General features: G+C 25.0%; 1 protein-coding gene across 3 annotated transcripts in view; it reads left to right on the forward strand.

Annotated features, from left to right (window-relative positions):
• Window positions 1-21,521, forward strand: part of rdx (BTB/POZ and MATH domain-containing protein rdx) — a 253,136-nt gene that overhangs the window by 204,079 nt on the left and 27,536 nt on the right. The window contains exon 1 of one of the 3 annotated variants that reach the window (XM_065499082.1): window positions 15,177-17,101. The exons of the other annotated variants lie outside the window; for them this stretch is intronic. Within the exon in view, the coding sequence (XP_065355154.1) occupies window positions 15,429-17,101 (1,673 nt within the window). The 5' untranslated portion in view covers window positions 15,177-15,428. Of the gene's footprint in view, window positions 1-15,176; window positions 17,102-21,521 lie in introns of those variants that run through there. 3 annotated transcript variants of the gene reach the window in all.

The raw sequence follows: 21,521 nt of genomic DNA on the forward strand, positions 1-21,521 counted from the left end.
TTAAAAAACTTATTTTTATTGCAAAATATTTGAGAATAATAAACTCTTCAATTTTGAAAATTCGAACTTATGTTCGAAAATTTCGAAATTCAATAATGAGATTTTTTTTTGAAAATAACTAAATTAAACAATTATTAATGAATTTCTTAATTTTCAACAATTTCGAAAATTCAAAGTTATTTTCGAAAATTTCGTTATTAGCTAAAACTTTAATGTTAAAGTAAAATTATATTAAAATATCAAATTTTATGATTTAAAATTTTAATTTCAAAATTTTCGAACTTAAATTCGAATTTTCGAAAATGTTGAAAATGTTTATCTTAATAAGTAATTCAATAATTTAATTATTTTCAACAAAAAATCAAATTTTTGAATTTCAAAATTTTCGAACTTAAGTTCGAATTTTCAAAATTTTTTTTTTATTTTTCATATTTTATGGAAAATTTTATAAAAATTATGTTTTTACAGCCAAAATATCAGTTTTATGCAATATTCGAATTTCGAATATCAAGAATATCGAAAGTTTTAAAATCGTTTAAATTAATATTTTACTCAAAATTAAATTGTAATTATAATTATTTCTCTCTTTTCTTTTTAGGTATGTAAACAAATCGCAATTGTATTTAAAAAAGAAAATGCTTTAAATAATTGTAAGTAACAATTAAATTTCTTTTATTTTTTAAAGTGTAAACCCTGTTCTTTTTTCAAAATTTCCATAAATTAATTCTTTTCTTAATATCATCATCATCCTCTTTGCTACATATTTGCCCTAACGAAACCACACAAATGTCAGAGTTGCCGGCACAGCCATCATGTTAAAAATGTCTGTCTCTGAAATTGAAAGAAAACAAACTAACTACAAACAACATCAGAACAATAAATAATAAAAAAAAATTGTGCCTATTTAATGATAATTTGACACTCTAGATATCATTTTTCTTGACAGCCATAAAACATTTACATGCACATGCATCGCATCAACGTCATCATTACTCTCAGGCGTTTTATTCATTGACTTTTTCAAAGCAAAAAAAAAAAAGTTAAAAGAAATGTAATAAAAACCGAATACAATTAATGAAAAAAAAAGAACACAAGAAATAATAATAAATAAATGTGAATGTAAATGTAAATGTACATTCTTTTAACCAACCATTCATTCATTTGTTTCCCTTGAGTCATCATCGTCATCAGCACATCATAATCATTATCATTATCATAGATACAATTCTTTTTTCTTCTTCTATCTTTCTTTCTTTCGAAATAATAACCTTTCATGTGTGTTCTTATTACAACATGACATTTATGTTGTTTTTATTTTTTTCATTTCATTTTGTTTTATTTAAGGTTAAACTATTGAGGCATTAGTTTTCCTCATTTTCTATGAATTTTGTGCCAATGTGGAATTCATTTGCCATTTTAATTGATTAATTTTTTTACTTAATGACTGAATGAATGGCTGCTCGACTTGGTTAGTGGCATAACAGGAAATAAAGTCAATTCGTTTAGTTTCAAGACTATACAAAATAAAATTTTGAATTGTAAAAATACAAATTGTAATGAGTTGAGGTAAAATAGATAATAAAAATATGACACTTATCAAGATAATAAGTATTGATAAATCATAAATTATGTAAAGAATATTTCAATTTAAATTGAATATCGACATTTTCAAACATGGAAATAAAAATGTAATTTTATGGAAATTATAGATACAAATTTAATGATTCAAATTTGTAAGTTATTTTAAATAAAATTTTAAATAAATTCGAAAATAGAGTTTTAGCTAATTTACAACTTTTCGAACTTAAGTTCGAATTTTCGAAATTAGTAGAAATTATTATTTTCAGTTACTTTTCTCACAAAATTTTATTTTTAATTTAAAAAATTGGCTTATTTAAAAATTTTACAACAACATTTCAAACTCAGGAAAATGTTTTTATCCATTTTTTTCTATTTTACTTCAAATTTAAGCTAATTTCGAAATTTTCGAACATAAAATAGAATTCTCGAAATTGCTAAAAATTTGTATTTTATTGTAAAATTTGAATTTTACATACAAAAATTTTTTTTCAATTTCGAAATTTTCGAACTAAAGTTCGAATTTTCCAAAATTTTAAAATTGCTTAAATTTTATTGTAAAATTTTTATATAAAAAATTGGGCAAATATTTTATTTTACGGGCAAAAAAAATAGATTTTTTAATTTCGAACATAAAATCGAATTCTCGAAATTTCTAAAAATTTGTATTTTATTGTAAAATTTGAACAAATTTGAATTTTACATACAAAAATTTAGTTTTTTTCAATTTCGAAATTTTCGAACTTAAGTTCGAATTTTCAAAAATTGCTAAAAAATTTGTATTTTATTGTAAAATTTATAAAAAAAAAAATTTGGAAATTTTTTATTTTATTGAAAAAAAAATAAAATTTTTCAATTTCGAAATTTTCGATTTAAGTTCGAAATTGCTAAAAATGTGTTGTTTATTGTAAAATTTGAACAAATTTGAATTTTTCATAATAAAATTTAGTTTTACAATTTCGAAATTTTCGAACTTAATTTCGAAACTTTTAAAATTGCTTGAAAATTTGTATTTTATTGTAAAATTTATAAAAAAAAAATTTGCAAATATTTTATTTTACGGTCAAAAGAAATAGATTTTTCAATTTCGTACATAAAATTTGAATTTTACTTAAAAAATATATTTTTTATTTTTAATTTCGAAATTTTCGAACTTAATTCGAATTTTCAAAAATTGCTAAAAATTTGTGTTTTATTGTAAAATTTGAATTTTACTTAAAAAATATTTTTTTTTCAATTTCGAAATTTTGTATTTTATTGTAAAATTTATAAAAAGAAAAATGTGGAAATTTTTTATTTTATTGAAAAAAAAATTAAAATTTTTCAATTTCGAAATTTTCGATTTAAGTTCGAAATTGCTAAAAATGTGTTGTTTATTGTAAAATTTGAACAAATTTTAATTTTTCATAATAAAATTTCGTTTTTTACAATTTCGGAATTTTCGAACTTAATTTCGAAAATTTTAAAATTGCTAAAAAAAAATTTTTATTTTATTGTAAAATTTATAAAAATTGTGCAAATATTTTATTTTACGGTCACAAAAATAGATTTTTCAATTTCGAACATAAAATCGAATTCTCGAAATTGCAAAAAATTGGTATTTTATTGAAAATTTTTTACTTAAAAAAAAATATTTTTTTTTCAATTTCGAACTTAAGTTCGAATTTTCAAAAATTTGTATTTTTGTAAAATTTATAAAAAAAAAATTTTTTTGTTGAAAAAAAAAATTCAATTTCGAAATTTTCGATTAAGTTCGAAATTGCTAAAAATGTGTTGTTTATTGCAAAATTTGAACAAATTAGAATTTTTCATAATAAAATTTAGTTTTTTACAATTTCGAAATTTTCGAACTTAATTTCGAAAATTTTAAAAGTTGTATTTTATTGTAAAATTTATAAAAATTGTGCAAATATTTTATTTTACGGTCATAAAAATAGATTTTTCAATTTCGAACATAAAATCGAATTCTCGAAATTGCAAAAAATTGGTATTTTATTGTAAAATTTGAATTTTACTTAAAAAAATATTTTTTTTCCAATTTCGAAATTTTCGAACTAAAGTTCAAATTTTCAAAAAATGGCTAAAATTTTTTATTTTTTTGTAAAATTTTACTTAAAATAAAATATTTTTTTTTTTCAATTTCGAAATTTTCGAACTTAAGTTCGAATTTTCGAAATTAATTGAAATAGTTATTTTAGCTTGCTTAAAAATAAAGTTAATGATTGAAAAATTAGGTTAATTTAATTATTTTGCAAACAAGATTTTGTGTTTTTTTTTAATTTCGAAATTTTCGAAAATAAGTTCGAATTTTTGAAATTGCTGAAAATTCTACTTTTTGAGGTAAATTGCCTAAAAAAAGTTTTTATTAATCATTTTTCATTAAAAATCGTATTTTGTGAGACTTTGATATTTTCGAACTTAAGTTCGAATTTTCGAAATTAATGGAAATTGTTATTTTAGCTTGCTTAAAAATAAAATTAATGATTGTATTGAAAAATTAAGTCAATTTAATTATTTTATATACAAAATTTTGTTTGTTTTTGAATTTCGAAATTTTCGAAAATAAGTTCGAATTCGAAATCGCTGAAAATTCTAGGTTTTTCGGTAAAATTACTTAAATAAATAGTTTCAATTAATAATTTTTCATTTAAATATATATATATACTTCATTTTGTGAGATTTTGATATTTTCGAACTCAAGTTCGAATTTTCGAAATTAAGTTCGAATTTTCGAAATTAGTTGTAATTGTTATTTTTTACCTACAATTTATGTTTTCATTTAAAAATTTCAAAATCTTATTGTTTTTTATCAAAAATAATGTTTCGAACTTAAGTTCGAAAATTTTTAAATTACTGAAAATTCGAGTTTTTGAAGAAAAATTGCTTAAACAAGTTTTTATTAACATTTTTCATTGAAAATAGTATTTTTGGGAGTTTTTCAAACTTTCCAACTTCAGGTGGATTTTTTGAACATTTTTATTTTTAGCTACATTTTTTTATTTACTTAAAATTATTATTTTTTTATTTCGAAATTTTCGAACAAATATTCGTATTTTCGAAATTGTAGAAAATTCGAGGTTTTGGGGCCTAAAAATTGCTTAAAATAATTTTTATGAATCAGTTTTCATTTAAAAATTGTATTTTGGTTGATTTTAAATTTTCGAACACAACTTCGAATTTTCGAAGTTACAGAAAATTGTTAATTTAGCTTAATTTCACATAAAATATTGGATATTATTTAAAAATTTGGCATATTTATATAAAAAAAATATGTTTTTTTAATTTCAAAATTTTCGAAATTGCTTAAAATCATATTTCGAAATTTTCACTCATGTTGCATTTTCGAAATTTGTGAAATTTTAATATTTTATTGCAAGGTTTTTGATAATTGAAGTAATTTTGATAAAAACAAAAGATCGGCTTACAGTTAAATTCAATTATCGAATTTCGAATATCAAGATTTAAGCATTTCTTTGAATTTAATAAAATTTTTTAGTCATTACTACAAATTAGAGTATTTTCCTTGGCTAATTTTCAATGATTTCAAAGTGAAATCCTTAAATGTAATTCAATTCCATATGGGTAATTCCATAAAATACATTATGTTTATTCCTAAAACATCTCTAGCGATTTTCAAAGCTAACTCTACCTTTACCTTTTCGTCTACTTCCCTTATTTAAACATTCAAACAAAAAGCGGAAATCAAATGATTAGAAGATTCATGATTCATATGTAAAACTCAATAAAAATCATAATGACACTAAACGCTAATAACAACAAACACACAGAGCAGAGACAGCTAGTTACAGATGAGAACAAAAATATTTCAAGATTATTCATGCACATAGTAGAAATACAAAATGAATAAACGAATAAACCCTGTGTGACATAAACTAGAACAGGGTCAATACAAGGACCTTTTTAAATAAAGAGGTCAATACAATACAAACGAATATTATTGACAAACTTTTATTTTTACTTTTTTTTTATTATTTTTTTGTATCAAGGAAATATGTATTTAATAATAATAATCTTGAAATATAAAAAAAAAATAAATTCATATATGATAATGTAATGTGTGTGTGTGTTTGTGTGTGGTATAAATATGATTGACTGTGTAATAATTGATTAACCTTTACAACACCAAAACACACACATGCGTTTTATATAAATAAATATAGTTAAAGTTACAAATATGGAAATGCCCATATTGTAACTAACAGATTAATGAGTTTTATCACTTATGAAACCAAACATTCATTCACTTACACTTCACTCACTCACTCACTCACTCACACTCGCACTTGTTCAGTGCTCACTCTCTTGCACACCTTAATGTGTTTTGTTTTTGTTGCCTGCAATTGAGAGTGTGTTAAAGTTGTTGTTGTTGCTGTTTTAAGTAAATGTAAACCCAAATGAAAACATTATTGCAAAATGATTTTTTATTGTAAAGAAACAATAACAACAACAAGGTAAGTGAGTGCTGTCAATGTGGACAATTTAGTGATTTTTTGCATTATAGCTGTAACTAATTTGAATTTATCGAACTTAACTTTGAATTTTCGAAAGTTTCTAATTCTGGCTTTAGTCTTTTATTTTTAGTAATTATTAGCTAAATTATTAAGTTTTGCCTAATTTCCAAATTTTCGGACTTTTTTTTGTTGAAAAAAGTAGCATTTCTACTACTATTTTTTTAAAAAGTAGTATTTCTACTGCTATTTAAAAAAAAAGTAGTATTTCTACTACTATTTTTTAAATAGTAGTAGAAAATTCCAAAATTATATCTAAAATAGAAAATTTTATATTTTATCTATATTTTAGTAATTTTTTAACTCTAAAGTAATGTTTTGCTTAATTTGTTGTCATTTCTTTAATTTCAAAGTTTTCGAAATTGACTTCGAATTTTTTAAAATTATATCTAAATCGCTTAATCTTGGTTTTAGTCTTTAATTTTAGTAATTTTTAGCTAAATTATCTAAATTTTGCGTAATTTCGAACATAAATTCGAACTTTTGAAATTATGTATTTTTATATTTTTTAAGTCAAAAATAATGTTTTGCTTAATTTTTTGTCATTTATTTTGCTAAAGTATATTTTGCTAAATATAAAAATATTTCGAATTTTTCGAACTTAACTTCGAATTTTCGAAAATTCATAATTTTTGTTTTATTAGTCTTTATTTTTAGCTAAATTATAAAGTTCAAAATTTTCGAAATTATGTATTTTTATATTTTTTAAGTCAACAATAATGTTTTGCTTATTTTTCGAACTTAACATTTTTTGTTTTAATTTATTTTTTAGTCTTTTTTTTACTTTGCTAAAGGTTTTGTGATGGTTCCCACTTATCAATCTTTCCAATCACATCTTCTCTCTCTTTTATAAACTCAAGACTTGCTCAAGCAAACTTGACGTACATATGTAAATCAGCACTTTCTTGAATGTCAAATTTTTCGAACTGACCTTCGATTTTACGAAAATTTCTAAATTATAGCTACATAAATCTCTTAATTTTCGTTTTAGTAATTTTTAGCTAAATTATCAAATTTAAGTAATTTCGAAATTTTCAAACTTATGTTCAAATTGCATAATTTTTAGAAAAGTAGAAATACTACTTTTTTAAAATAGTTATGGAAATACTACTTTCTTAAAATAGTAGTTGAAAATAGTATTTCTACTACTATTTTTTAAAAAAGTAGTATTTCTATTACTATTTTGTAAAAAGTAGTATTTCTACTACTATTTTTTAAAAAAGTAGTATTTCTGCTACTATTTTTTTAAAAATGTGGAATTTTTACTACTACATATTTTTTAAAAAAGTAGTATTTCTACTACTATTATGTAAAAAGTAGTATTTCTACTACTTTTTTTTAAAAAAATGGTATTTCTACTACTATTTTTTAAAAAAAGTGGAATTTTTACTACAACATATTTTTTTAAAAAAGTAGTATATCTACTACTATTTTATAAAAGTAGTATTTCTACTACTATTTTAAAAAAGTAGAATTTCTACTACTATTTTAAAAAAGTAGTATATCTACTACTATTTTTTATACTATACTATAAAAGTAGTATTTCTCCTACTTTTTTTTTAAAAGTAGTATTTCTACAACTAATTTTTAAAAAAGGGTAATTTTTACTACTACATATTTTTTAAAAAATAGTATTTCTACTACTATTTTTTTTAAAAAAAAGTGGTATTTCTACTACTATTTTAAAAAAAAGTAGTATTTTGTACTACTATTATAAAAAAGTAATATTTGTACTACTATTTTTAAAAAAAAGTTGTATTTGTACTACTATTTTTAAAAAAGTAATATTTCTATTACTATTTTTAAAAAATGTTGTATTTGTACTACTATTTTTTAAAAAAAAGTAGTATTTCTACTACTATTTTGTAAAAAGTAGTATTTTTGCTATTTAAAAAAGTAGTATTTCTACTACTTTTTTTAAAAAAGTAGTTTTTTTAAAAAATAGTATTTCTACTACTATTTTTAGAAGAAGTAGTATTTCTACTACTATTTTTTATAAAAGTAGTATTTTTACTACTACATATTTTTTAAAAAAGTAGTATTTCTACTACTATTTCTAAAAAAAGTAGTATTTCTACTACTATTTTTTAAAAAAGTAGTAATTAAACTACTATTTTTTAAAAAAGTAGTATTTCTACTACTATTTTTTAAAAAAGTAGTATTTCTACTACTATTTTTTAAAAAAAAGTAGTATTTCTACTACCATTTTTTAAAAAGTAGTATTTCTACTACTATTTTTTAAGAAAGTAGTATTTCTACTAGTATTTTTACTACTATATATTTTTAAAAAAGTAGATTTCTACACAGTGTTTAAAAAGCTACGATAACTAACAAATTTTTAACTGTTGCTACAACTACTGCTTCAAAAAAGTGTATGTAGCGGTAGCAGTAGCATTTGTCTTGTTTCGTTTTCTTGTTTTTTTTAAAACTACTGCTACCTTCAAAATATAAAACTCTTAACAGAGCAGTAGTAATAAAACATGAATTGTAAATGAAGTAGTAGCATAAAAATACAAATCATTGCTATTGCTCTATATCGAGTTTTAATTTTTATTATTTAGAAATAAGGTAGCAGTTAAGTAGCAGTTGATGCAGCAGTTAAGGTAGCAATAAAAGTAGTTAAGATAGCAATAAAAGAAAATCTTCAGTCATAACACCAAAATTGACAGAATTAAACACTGTATGTTGGTTTTGTTTTGAGAGTGTTTGAAAGAATTATTCGATTTTATTCGTCTCAGTTGTTCGTGTTGGTAACAGAAAGATGGTGTTGTCTGTGTGTATAACAAAAAAGCCGAACTTTTGTTTACAACACGACCAACTTACACAAATATACTTTTTTGGCTGAATATTTTTATTTTTGACTTATTTTATTGCTACCTCAACTGCTACTTAGCTGCTACTTAACTGCTACTTCTTCTACTACCTCAACTGCTACTTCTATTACTCCTAATTTTAAAAGTAGCATAATTAATAAAAAAACTAATGACTCTGCTACATCAAAACTTTTTCTTTTTTAAGGTAGCAATAGAAAATAAATTACTCTGCTACTTTTAAATTTTTCTTTTATTGGTACTACTACAACTACTGCTACCAAAATGTGTAGGTAGCAGTAGTAGTAGTAATTGATTAACTCCGAGTTTTTATTAATTTTTTAACTAGACTACTTGTGTTTTTTCGTTGCTACTGCTACTTGTAGTCTAGTTTTTTAAACACTGTTTCTACATACTACTATTTTAAAAAACTAGTATTTCTACTACTAAAAAATAGTATTTCTAATACTATTTTTTTTTAAAAAAGTAGTATTTTTAGTACTATGTATTTTTAAAAAAAAGTATTATTTCTACTACTATTTTAGAAAAGTAGTACGTATTTCTATAGTAGTAGTATTTTTACTATTTTTTTAAAAAATAGTTGTAGAAATACTACTTTCTACTACTATTTTAAGAAAGTAGTATTTCTACTACTATTTTAAAAAAGTTGTACATATTTCTACTACTTTTCTAAAAGGCAGTATTTCAAATACTAATTTTTTTTTGGTAAAAGTATGTAGTAGAAATGCTACCTTTTAAAATACATATTCGAAATTGTAGCTAATATTTAAAACATTTGCTGTAAATCTATCCAGGTATATTTTCCTAATTATACCCTTCACCTTCGTGAGAAGGGTATATATAAGTTTGTCATTCCGTTTGTAATTTCTACATTTTTCATTTCCGACCCTATAAAATATATATATTCTGGATCCTTATAGATAGCGGAGTCGATTAAGCCATGTCCGTCTGTCTGTGGAAATCAATTTTCTGAAGACCCCAGATATCTTCGGGATCCAAATCTTCAATAATTCTGTCAGACATGCTTTCGAGAAGTTTGCTATTTAAAATCAGCTAAATCGGTCCATAAATAACGGAGATATGAGCAAAAACCGGGACAATCTCGATTTTTGATCTAAGACATTAATATAGACAATATGGATATCTAATGATAGATATTTCAAAGTCCATTGCAACGATGTAGATAAGGCTATAGTAAGTTGGACCTACAATGGGTCAACATCGGGAAAAATATTTTTTAATCCGTATTTTTTTTTCATCAAAAAATTTTTTTGTCACACATTTTTTTTCAAAAAAAAAAAAATTTAAAAAAATTTTTTAAAAAATTTTGCAAAAAACTTTTTTAAAAAAAAAAAATTTGAAAAACAAAAAAAAAAATAAATTTTGTTTACCTAAAAATATTTAAAAAAAAATATTTTAAAGTATAATTTGGTGAAGGGTATATAAGATTCGGCACAGCCGAATATAGCTCTCTTACTTGCTTTTATTTAAGAAAACTATTTTTTGGCTAATTTTGAAATTTCTATTTGTGATTTATTTTCTTTATATCTGTGATATTTTCTAAAAGAAAATTCATAATTTCCAAATAAAACTAGGTGCCCTAAATAGCATTAAAAACAAATATGTATGTATATTTATCATTGAAAATAAAATTAATAATATTTCATAGAACCCTCCACATTTTCCCAGCCTTCAGAATTACTTTTCGCAACATTTGCATTTGTTGACATCACTGCCTGTTTGCAATTGGTTTATTGGTAATAGAGAGGAGGGGTGTATGTACATTTATTAAACCTGTACTCATTTACTCATTATCACTGCTTTGTTTTGCTTTGGGTGATTTTTCTTGTTTTTCATATTTTATTACTCTCCCTATCTCTCGATATATAAAAGGAATTTATGCTCTCGACCTCTGTTAGTGGGTTTTTAAAGGAGAATTATTTTATTGTATCTACTAGCAGACCCGGTGCGCTTCGCCACCCCAATTAGAAGAAAGAAATAGTACTATTACGTCTCCGTTTGTGAATCTAATTGTAAATGTCTAATTTCATATTTCTGGGTCCGTTATTATAGAAAATGCAAAATGTGTTCCTAATTTTAAATTTTTATGTTTATATTATTATAAAATATTCAAAAAGTACCATTGCAATAAGGAAATAGTACCACTGATTATCACTTTTAAATTCGCATTCACTAAACCATAACCCGTCAAGTTTGAATTTTAGATTTGTATATCATTTCCTATATTATCAACTAATTTTGTTTCTATAATACTTAAGATTTAATAAATTATCACAAAACCGAAACCGGTCGGTTTTTAATTTTTTAAAACCGAAACCGCGGTTTTGAAATTCTTCGATTTTTTGGAAACTCTAGGTCCATTATTATAGGAAATTCAAAAAAGTACCATTAGAATATATAAAAAGTACCAAAAATCCCCCACTTGTGGTTTCCCACTCACTCGGGTCCATATAAGCTTAATTTCATGGCTTTAGGTTCATTGGTGTAGAAATTACAAAAAGTACCATTCGAATAAAGAAAAAGTACCAAAAAGTCTCCCCTAGAATTCTAACTCACTTAGGACCATGTAGTATGCTTAATTTCATGTTTTAAGTCCATTGCTATAGAAAATTAAAAAAAAGTACCATTAGAATAAACAAAAGGTACCATGAGGTATCCGCTTGAATTTTCAATCACTTAGGACCATATACGCTCAATTTCATATTTCTAGGTCCATTATGTTATAGAAAATTCAAAAAGTAACATTAGAATATAGAAAAAGTACCAAAAAACACCCACTTGTAGTTGCTCACCCACTCGGGTCCGTATAACCTTTATTTAATGTTTCTAGGTTCATTGGTGAAGAAATTACAAAAAGTACCATTTGAATAAAGAATAAGTACCAAAAAGTTTCCCCCTAGACTTCTCACTCACTTAGGACCATATATGTTTAATTTCGTGTTTCTAAGTCCATTGTTATAGAAAATTCAAAAAAGTACCATTAGAATATAGAAAAAGTACCAAAAAGCAGCCACTTGCGGATTCCCACTCACTCTGGTCCATATAACCTTTATTTCATATTTCAAGGTTCATTGGTGAAGAAATTACAAAAAGCACCATTAGAATAAAGAAAAAGTACCAAAAAGTCTCCCCCTAGAATTCTAACTCACTTAGGACCATGTATGCTTAATTTCATGTTTTTAAGTCCATTGCTATAGAAAATTAAAAAAGTATCATTAGAATAAACAAAAAGTACCATGAAGTATCCGCTTGAATTTTCAATCACTTAGGACCATATACGCTTAATTTCATATTTCTAGGTCCATTATATTATAGAAAATTCAAAAAGTAGCATTAGAATATAGAAAAAGTACCAAAAAGCACCCACTTGTAGTTTCCCACTCACTCGGTTCCATATAAGCTTTATTTCATGTTTCTAGGTTCATTGGTGAAGAAATTACAAAAAGTACCAATCGAATAAAGAAAAAGTACCACAAAGTGTCCCCATAGAATTCTCACTTACTTAGGACCATATATGCTTAATTTCATGTTTTTAAGTTCATTGTTATAGAAAATTCAAAAAAGTACTATTAGAATAAACAAAAAGTACCAAAAAGTCTCCCCCTAGAATTCTCACTCACTTAGGACCATATATGCTTAACTTCATATTTCTATGTCCATTATTACAGAAAATTCAAAAAGTACCATTCGAATATAGAAAAAGTACCAAAAAGCAGTCACTTGTAGATTCCCACTCACTCCGGTCTTAATTTCATGTTTTTAGGTTCATTGGTGAAGAAATTACAAAAAGTACCATTCGAATAAAGAAAAAGTACCAAAAAGTCTCCCCCTAGTATTCTCACTCACTTAGGACCATATATGCTTAATTTCATGTCTCTAAGTCCATTGTTAAAGAAAATTCAAAAAAGTACCATTAGAATATAGAAAAAGGACCAAAAAGCCCACACTTGTGGTTTCCCACTCACTCGGTTCCATATAAGCTTTATTTCATGTTTCTAGGTTCATTGGTGAAGAAATTACAAAAAGTACCAATCGAATAAAGAAAAAGTACCAAAAAGTCTCCCCCTAGAATTATCACTTACTTAGGACCATATATGCTTAATTTCATGTTTCTAAGTCCATAGTAATAGAAAATTCAAAAAAGTACCATTAGAATATAGAAAAAGTACCAAAAAACCCACAATTGTGGTTATCCCCTATTCCTAACACTAACTTCACTCAAATACATATCAGCTAACTTTAATGTCGATAACTGAAATAATTTAAATTTTAAAAAAGTACCATTAGGAGAAAAGTACCAATTTCCCTTTTCTTTCCCGTCAAGTTTGAAATTTAAAAATATTCCATTTTGCCAAAATTGTTTATGCTACAGGCATGTATCAAAATATTAAAATCTGTGTTAATGTGCCCAAGAATAAATATGTTTTAAAAAAAGTACCAAACTGTTTACCCGGATTTGGCCCAATATACACCTTGGTACTCGAGTTCCAAATAACACCCTCTTAGTTAATTTTTATATGAATCCAGGAACCAACATTAAAAAAAATTATCAAAATTGGCTTAATAATTTCAAATATAATGTATTTTCCCGATTTTATCCCCTTTTTGGTACCTTTTTTATCCCCATTGAGGTGGTACAATTTCATTGAAATAAATTTCTGTAACGTGGTGGGAGCTCATAATAAAATATTCGTATGTCTATGTCAAATTATAGAAAAACATATTTTATGAAAAAGTACCAAAAAATTAACACAATTTTTATCCCTTAATGGTTCGAATTTCCAAAAAGTACCAAACTTATATTTTTTATTTTTTGTTAATTAAAGAATACGATTTAAAATTTGTTTCTATGTTTATTGGTTTAAAAGATACATAGGGTGCAAAAAAAGTACCAAAATACAGTTTTTACCCGTTTTCTCCCCTAAAAGTTTCGAATTTCCAAAAAGTACGAAACACCTGTCAGCTTATTTTTTAAATGGAGTAACATGCTATTTTAAGTTTTTTTATATCTTTATTAGTTTTGAAGATATAAGGTTACCGAATTTACCCGTTTTTACCCTTTTTTACCCCCTAAACGTTCGAATTTCCAAAAATCCCTTCTTATCGGATCGTTTTGGGGAGGGAGGAACCCACAGTTAAAATTTCGTGATTCTAGCTTCAGCCGTTTGGGCTGTGCGATGATGAATCAGTCAGTCAGTCAGTCAGTCAGTCAGTCAGTCAGTCAGTCAGTAACGTTACTCTTTTATATATATAGATTAAATATTTAGTGTGATACTTGCTCTCTGCTGGTTATTAAATGAGTTTCTCGTTTCGTTTGTTGGATGGTTGGTTGGTGTGTTTGTGTATTTGCTTTTAAGAAATGATTTCGCCATAAACATTTTGTTACACATTTTAGACATGTGAATGTGATTCAGCAGCAACAACTACAAAAACCTTAAGACCAAAAAAAAAAAATGTGAAACGAGGAAACATTAACTAAATAACAATAACAACAACTACAACAGCAAACAGTCAGTAGTAGTAGCAGCAGCAGCAGAAACAAAAATGTAAATCGAAAGCCAACCAAACCAGCTCTTTATAAATATTTAAGTATTTAAGTGTGTGAGTGTGTGAGTGAGTTAGTGTGAGAGTGTATGTGAGTATCTGTGTGTGTTTGCTATGAGTGTAGATATATTAAATTGTATTGAGCTGAACATAACGTGTGTTAACTTTTTATTATCATACATTCAGTTTATTATTAACTTTCGTACTGTTAGCATCGTGCGCTTGTTGTGATCTTTATTTCATATATATTATTATTATTTTTTTCAAATTTTTACTGAGAAAATCTATATAAATTTAACGTGAATATTTTACGTTTTTTTTCTTCGGTTAGTGTTAATAATTCAAAAAGAAAACAAATTTAATAAATTGAAAATAAAAGCATAGCTCTATACAAAGAAAATAAAGAAATTTTATGCTTAAAATAAAGAAATTTAAAACAAAAAGAAAATGTTTAAAATAAAAATTCAGCAAAATAAGTGAAAATCTAAATTGTTTAAAAAATTTAAGAAAATTACAAAAAATAAAAAGTTTTATTTAAAACATAAAACTTAAACCTAGAGTTTCATATATTTACTTACAACTTTTAAATTATTTATGAAGAAATATTAACAAACAAAACACAAATTTTTAAGTACAAAATAAAGAAATTAAATTAATAAAAAAAAATCACTTTAAAAAATTGTTAAAAAATAGTGCAAAAAGAATTACTTTACTTAAAACCACACCAAATTGTTGTAAAAAATTAAAGCTATTAAAATAAAATATTTTTGTAAAAAAAAATTGTGATGTTAAGAATTTTATAAATTTTGAAAAAAAAAAAATCTTTGAAATAAATAAAAAGTGTTGTGCTATTTTTATTGTGTCTAAAACAAACCCCTGAAAACCCTAAAAAAATAACAAAAAAATTCCTTTTGCAAATAAAAAAATGTTTGATCCCTTTGTGAAGATAAAGAAAAAGCAAAATATTGTCAATGATCTAGAGTCTATAGAAATAGTGGATGATTTAAATGAGAATTCTGCGGATTCGGAAAATGATTGCTGCTGTTTGACACCGCCACCCACAGCAGCCACCACTCCTACATCGCCCAAATCGCCTGCAATAATACAACAAACTTCAGCCGCAACTGCTAAGGCAGCAGTTCAAGCCATTGCTAATGAATTAGCAGCTTCCACCAGCGCCAGTAGTACAACCGCCGCCTCATCGTCATTAAATTTAAATAATTGCAGTCGTTTGCAACAATTAATAGCGGCACCGCCTATTATACAAACCACGCACCATCAGCAGCAGCAGCAACAACAATTGAATACCCCACCTACACCACCGCCCTCAACACCACCAACACCTGCCTTACACAGATCCGATATATTGCAGCAACATTTACAGAACAACAACTCCTCCTCCTCATCCTCCTCTCAGAGCTCACCCAATTCTAAGGCCAGTGGCCAGCAGCAACAACAACCCTCGGTATTACAACAACATTTGGGTCATTTGCCCCTAACGCCAGCAGCGCCTACCGCAGAAAGACAATCTTTACAAACTTTGGCCAGACATTTAACAACGCCTTCCTCTCACTATTCCTCACTTAGCCAGCAATTGTCTTCATCCTCCAGTTCTTCTACTGCTGCAGCTGGCTCCTTGTTGCAAGAAGTTTTCTCCACAAATAATTTACAAAATGTATTAAAAAGACAAAGTTCCTCAATAAGTAACGCGAGTACAAATTCAAATTCTACTTCTTCTGCTTCTGCATCTACTTCTTCGTCTACGTCTACTGCCTCGGCCTCCTCCTCCTCCCTTACAAATTCGACTTTAAGAAGTTTGGTTTCAAATCCCTCTTCGCTGATAACATCAAGTACAACTTTAAATAGTATTATAGCAAATCGTTTAAATTCGCCACCTGCTTTAATCACCAACTCGACGAATTCCCATACAATAGCAGGAGCATCTTCGTCGTCGTCCTCGTCATTATCAGCGGCCTCCTCTTCTGCGTCATCATCTTTGTATCATCAGCAACATTCCGCTTTAACGAATTCAATAACACATCGTATACATCAATCGATACGCCGACATTTAAATCAGCAACAAAATCAAGCCTTGGCAACAAGTCAGCAACAACAATCTGCCACACCACAACAACAACAGCAGCAGCAACACCAACATCATCACCATCATCATCAGCAGCAACAGCAACATAGGATACAGCAGCAGCAGCAACAACTAAACTCTCAACAACAACCGCATTATCATCATCAACATCATCACAATCACCCGCAGCAGCAACATTCCTCCTCTTCTACGTCTTCTGCCTCAAACTCTAACGGATCTTCGACTTCTTCATCATCATCATCTTCGTCGTCCTCCTCAAATAATAATAATAACAATAATAGTAATTCAACAAATTCACCTTTATGTGTAGTATTATTGGTTAAATGTCCAAATTCTAAAGAATATTGTAATGCTTTGCAACAGCAAAATAATCAAAATCAATTAATAAATCCCAATCCTGCATCGGTTACACTACAACAACAACATAACCAACAACACCACCACCACCATCATCACCAACAACAACAACACCTACATTGCTGTGATAACAAAAGGTAACAATACAAATAATCATTGAGAACAATTAAAGGATTCTCTCTCTCTCTCTTACAGTAATTACAGTTACTTTAGTAATAATGCTCTTTTCGTAAACAGAGAGTTAGAAAAAAGAGTGCTTATAAAATTGTCACAGAATTAAGGGAATTTTGTGTAATAAAAAAGCTTTTTAAGTGTTGGGGTTTTTAAATAGGGTACTTTTTAAGTATTTTGGTGCTTAAAGAAGGATAGTTTGATTGTTTAAACTGTTGGTTAGTGATATAAAGTTAATTATGACACGATTTTGTTAGAAATTCGCTATAGATACGATTTTTTTTGGAGATTTCATGAGTTTAATGATTTAACTAATTTTGAATTTCAGTTTTTGTACTTTATCGTAAATTTTTTAATAGTTTCTGCATTATTTAACGATAAATTTATTATGTCTTATAAATGTTTGTAACATAAGCTTATTTCGAATTTTTAAATATATTAAAAATTCCTCTCAAATTTTGGCAAAATCACCATTTAATACAAATATTTTATGGAAATTATTTTAACTTCTCGTAATATTATTAATAATTTCTGATTCAGTTCTATGTATTTATAGTAGCATAGGAAAGCTTAAGAATTAAACTAAAATAAAAAAGGAACTGAATAAAAAAATATTTTTTTTTACTTTATCGTAAATTTTTTAATAATTTCTGCTTTACTTAACTGAAAAATTATTATGTCATATGAAGTAGTGAACGGTAAACTAATTTCGAATTTTAAAATATAATAAAAATTCCTAAAATTTTTTTACAAAAAACTCATTTTTTATATTATCAAATATTTTTGTTGCAATTTTGTAATGATTTCTACTTTACTTAACGACAAATTTAATATGTTTTAATATATTGTGAAATGTAAGCTAATTTCATATTTTAAAATATAATAAAACTTGCGTAAAATATTGTTTAAAAACAATTGGTCAATTCACAAGGTCTCTTATCAGTCATATTGTCATAATGTCCTAATATATGATGACTCGGCAGTTCGGCTTAACCGACTCTTAGGCATTCGGCGCAGGTCTCTGCTTGTTGGTTACGATAACACAATAAACATAGCATACAGAGTAGTATTATATTAGAACATTTTTTGCTTGAATAACAATAAAAACCATTGTGAAATATTAGGACATTATGACAATATGACATGATAAGAGACCTTGTGAATTGACCAAATATTTTGTATTAACTTTTAAGCTTCTCGTAAATTTCTCTATGATTTCTGCTATAGTACTCTCAAAACTTTATAGTGTTATAGGAAAGCTTACTCATTAAACTAAATTCGATTTTTTTTAAATATTAAAATTTCATTTATTTTAAATTTATAAAGATTTTTTTTTAAAATTTCAAAAATATTTATTTATTTATTTGTCGTTTTTTAAGCTTCTCGTAAATTTCTCTATGATTTCTGCTATAGTAATCCCCTATAATTTTAGTGTTATAGGAAAGCTTAGTAATTAAACTAATTACGAATTTTTTTAAATATAAAAAATTCTTTTATTTTAAATTTATAAACTATTTTTTTTTAAATTTCAAAAAAAAAAATAATTTTATTTTTTTTTTTTAATTTATCGTAAGTTTTTCAAGAGGTTCTACGTAAAGTTTCTTAAATTTTTATATAAATTTAAATAGTTTACTTAATAAACTAATTTCGGTTTTTGTTAAACTATTTAAAATTCTTACGATTTTGGACAATATTCATTAATTTTTTTTATATAAAATTATTTTATGTAATCGTAATATAGTGTTATAGCTTAGTCATTAAACTAATTTCGGATTTTTTTTAAATATTAAAAAATCTTTTACTTTTATTTTATAAAATTTTTTTAAATTTAAAAAAAAAATTATTTTAATTTTTTATCTTGAACTTTATCGTAAGATTTTCAAAAGGTTCTCAGAAGTATTACTTAAAATTTTATATAACATTAAATAGCTTACTTAATAAACTAATTTCGGTTTTTGTTAAACTGTGCAAATTCTTCACATATTGGACAATCTTTTGTTTTTAATTTATAGCATTTCTTTAAAAATTTAAAAAATAATAATTTTAATTTTTTTGTATTTTATCGTAATTTTTTCCAGAAATTTTATATAAAATTGAATAGTTTACTCAATAAGTTTATTTCGGTTTTTGTTAAATTGTTTAAAATGTTTACAATATTATACAATATTCATTAATTTTTGTATATCAAATTATTTTATATAATCGTAAATTTTTCATGTAGGTGTGTTAAAATTTTTTTTAAATTTTGTTTGTTATCAAACAGTCTATTCAATAAACTAATTTCGGTTTTTGTTAAATTTTAAAAAGTTCCTATATATAATTTATCGTAAATTTTGAAAGCAGGATTTGTTTTTATTAATTTTTATATATTTTATCGTAAGTTTTTCAATCAGTTTTATGACATTTTTTATAAAATTGTTTGTAATATTAATAAGTTTGTTCAATTAACTAATTTCGATTTTTGTTAAATTTTTAAAATTCAATTTTATGCATTTTATCGTAAAGTTTTCAAAAAGTTCTGGTACACTTTTTAACAAAGTTTATTTGGTATTATACAATTTAAGCAATAAACTAATTTCGGTTTTTGTTAAATGTATAAAATTAAATATAATGCATTTTATCGTAAATTTTTCAAGGAGTTGCTTAAATTATTTTAATAAATTTTGTAAGCCATTAAGTAATTTATTAATTAAGCTAATTTCGCTTTATGTTTAATTTGTATAAAAAAAATTTATTTAAACATTTTCTTCAAATTGTTTTAAATTTAATTTAATCTTTCCCCTATATTTTGTATGTCACCCTTAAAGGTACGAAATATTACCAAGGCTTTTTTATATGTATTTCTCTAAATAAAAAAAGCTTGAATAAAACTAGTTTTCTAAATTTCCTTTCAGTTAATAATAAACAAAAAATCCCACACCTCTCATCTCACTGCTTTACACTACTCTAGTTTTGCACACTGTTACTAATATGTAGTTGTTGTTTGTAGTTCAATTCTTGTTGTTGTTGTTATTTTTGTTCTCCTAGTTGTGGCAAAAATTTTGCTCAGCCTAAAAAAACACAAAAAATAAATGTTGACACACTTTTCCTGACTCACATACATTTATGTGGATGTGTGTATGTTTGTTTGTATATGAATATTGCTCTCTATTAAATGTTGAGGCGTCTGTTGTAGTTGTTGGTGGTTTATTTAGTTAAATTTTTGTTGTTGTTGGTAATATTATTCCTTTGGTAGCAAAGGAATATGTAAGAGAGAATGTGTGTGTGTGAAAGTTTGAGACCATATGTGTGTATGTATTACACTAAATTAAATATCTACTTTTTTTAGTCCTTTTTGTTGTTGTGCTTAAAATGGCCTTTTTTTGTAGGTTGTGAGGTCAAATCTATAAGAATGACAAGAACGACAATGATTTTTTTTTCTTTTTTTAATCAACAAATGTTGAATGTACACATGAGAGAGTGTGTGTGTATATTTAACCTCAATTTGAATTTAGATTAAACACAATATTTTTCCTACTTTCCTCTTGCTCTCACTCCATGTGGTGAAAGGAAATAGGAAGTGTTAAGGATTTTACCTAAAATTTTTGCAAAAAAAAAAAATTGAAAACAAAATGCGTGTAAACTAAGGGAGAGTCACATTTGTAAAGAAAACTTAAAACGCCCCATACATTTTAATTTCATTTGGAATATTTAACCTAAATTTAACAATTGTATTTAAAATACTTATTACCAGGAGGGGTTCTTTTCAACAAAAGTTACATGATACTTTACTTAAATATTTATTTAGCAAATAAATTAAAGTAAAATTGTAAGATTTCAGAAATTCACAAATTTATAAGTAGCAACCAAAATTCGATTTTCTTAAATTTTGTATAACATTAAACAGTTTTTTTAATAAACTAATTTCGGTTTTGCTTAAATTTTTAAAATTTATTTTTTTATATTTTATCGTAAATATTTCTTGATGTTGTGTTAACTTGATAATTAAATTTTGTACGTGACATAGAAGTTTATTTAATTAGCTAATTTCGGTTTTTGTTAAATTTTAGAAATTCTTATGATGTTAGAGTAAATAATTTTTTTTAAATTTATCGTAAATTTATTTAGCAGTTGTATGACTTTTTTAGTCAACTGTTTTATTAGATTCAAAAGTCTATTAAATAAACTAATTTCGGTTTTTGTTAAATTTTAAAAAAATCTTTCTGTAAAAAATTTAGAAATTTTATCGTAAATTTTTCAAGTAGTTTTAAGAATTTTTTCATAAAACTTTTAATAACATTAAACATTATATTCAATAAACTAATTTCGGTTTTTTGTTAAATGTATGTAAATTTTTTTTTTCAATTTTATCGTAAAATTTTCAAGCATTTTTAGGAATTTTTTCAT

The sequence above is a fragment of the Calliphora vicina genome, chromosome 1 (assembly GCF_958450345.1).
Source record: "Calliphora vicina chromosome 1, idCalVici1.1, whole genome shotgun sequence".
Classification (NCBI taxonomy): Eukaryota; Metazoa; Arthropoda; class Insecta; order Diptera; family Calliphoridae; genus Calliphora; species Calliphora vicina.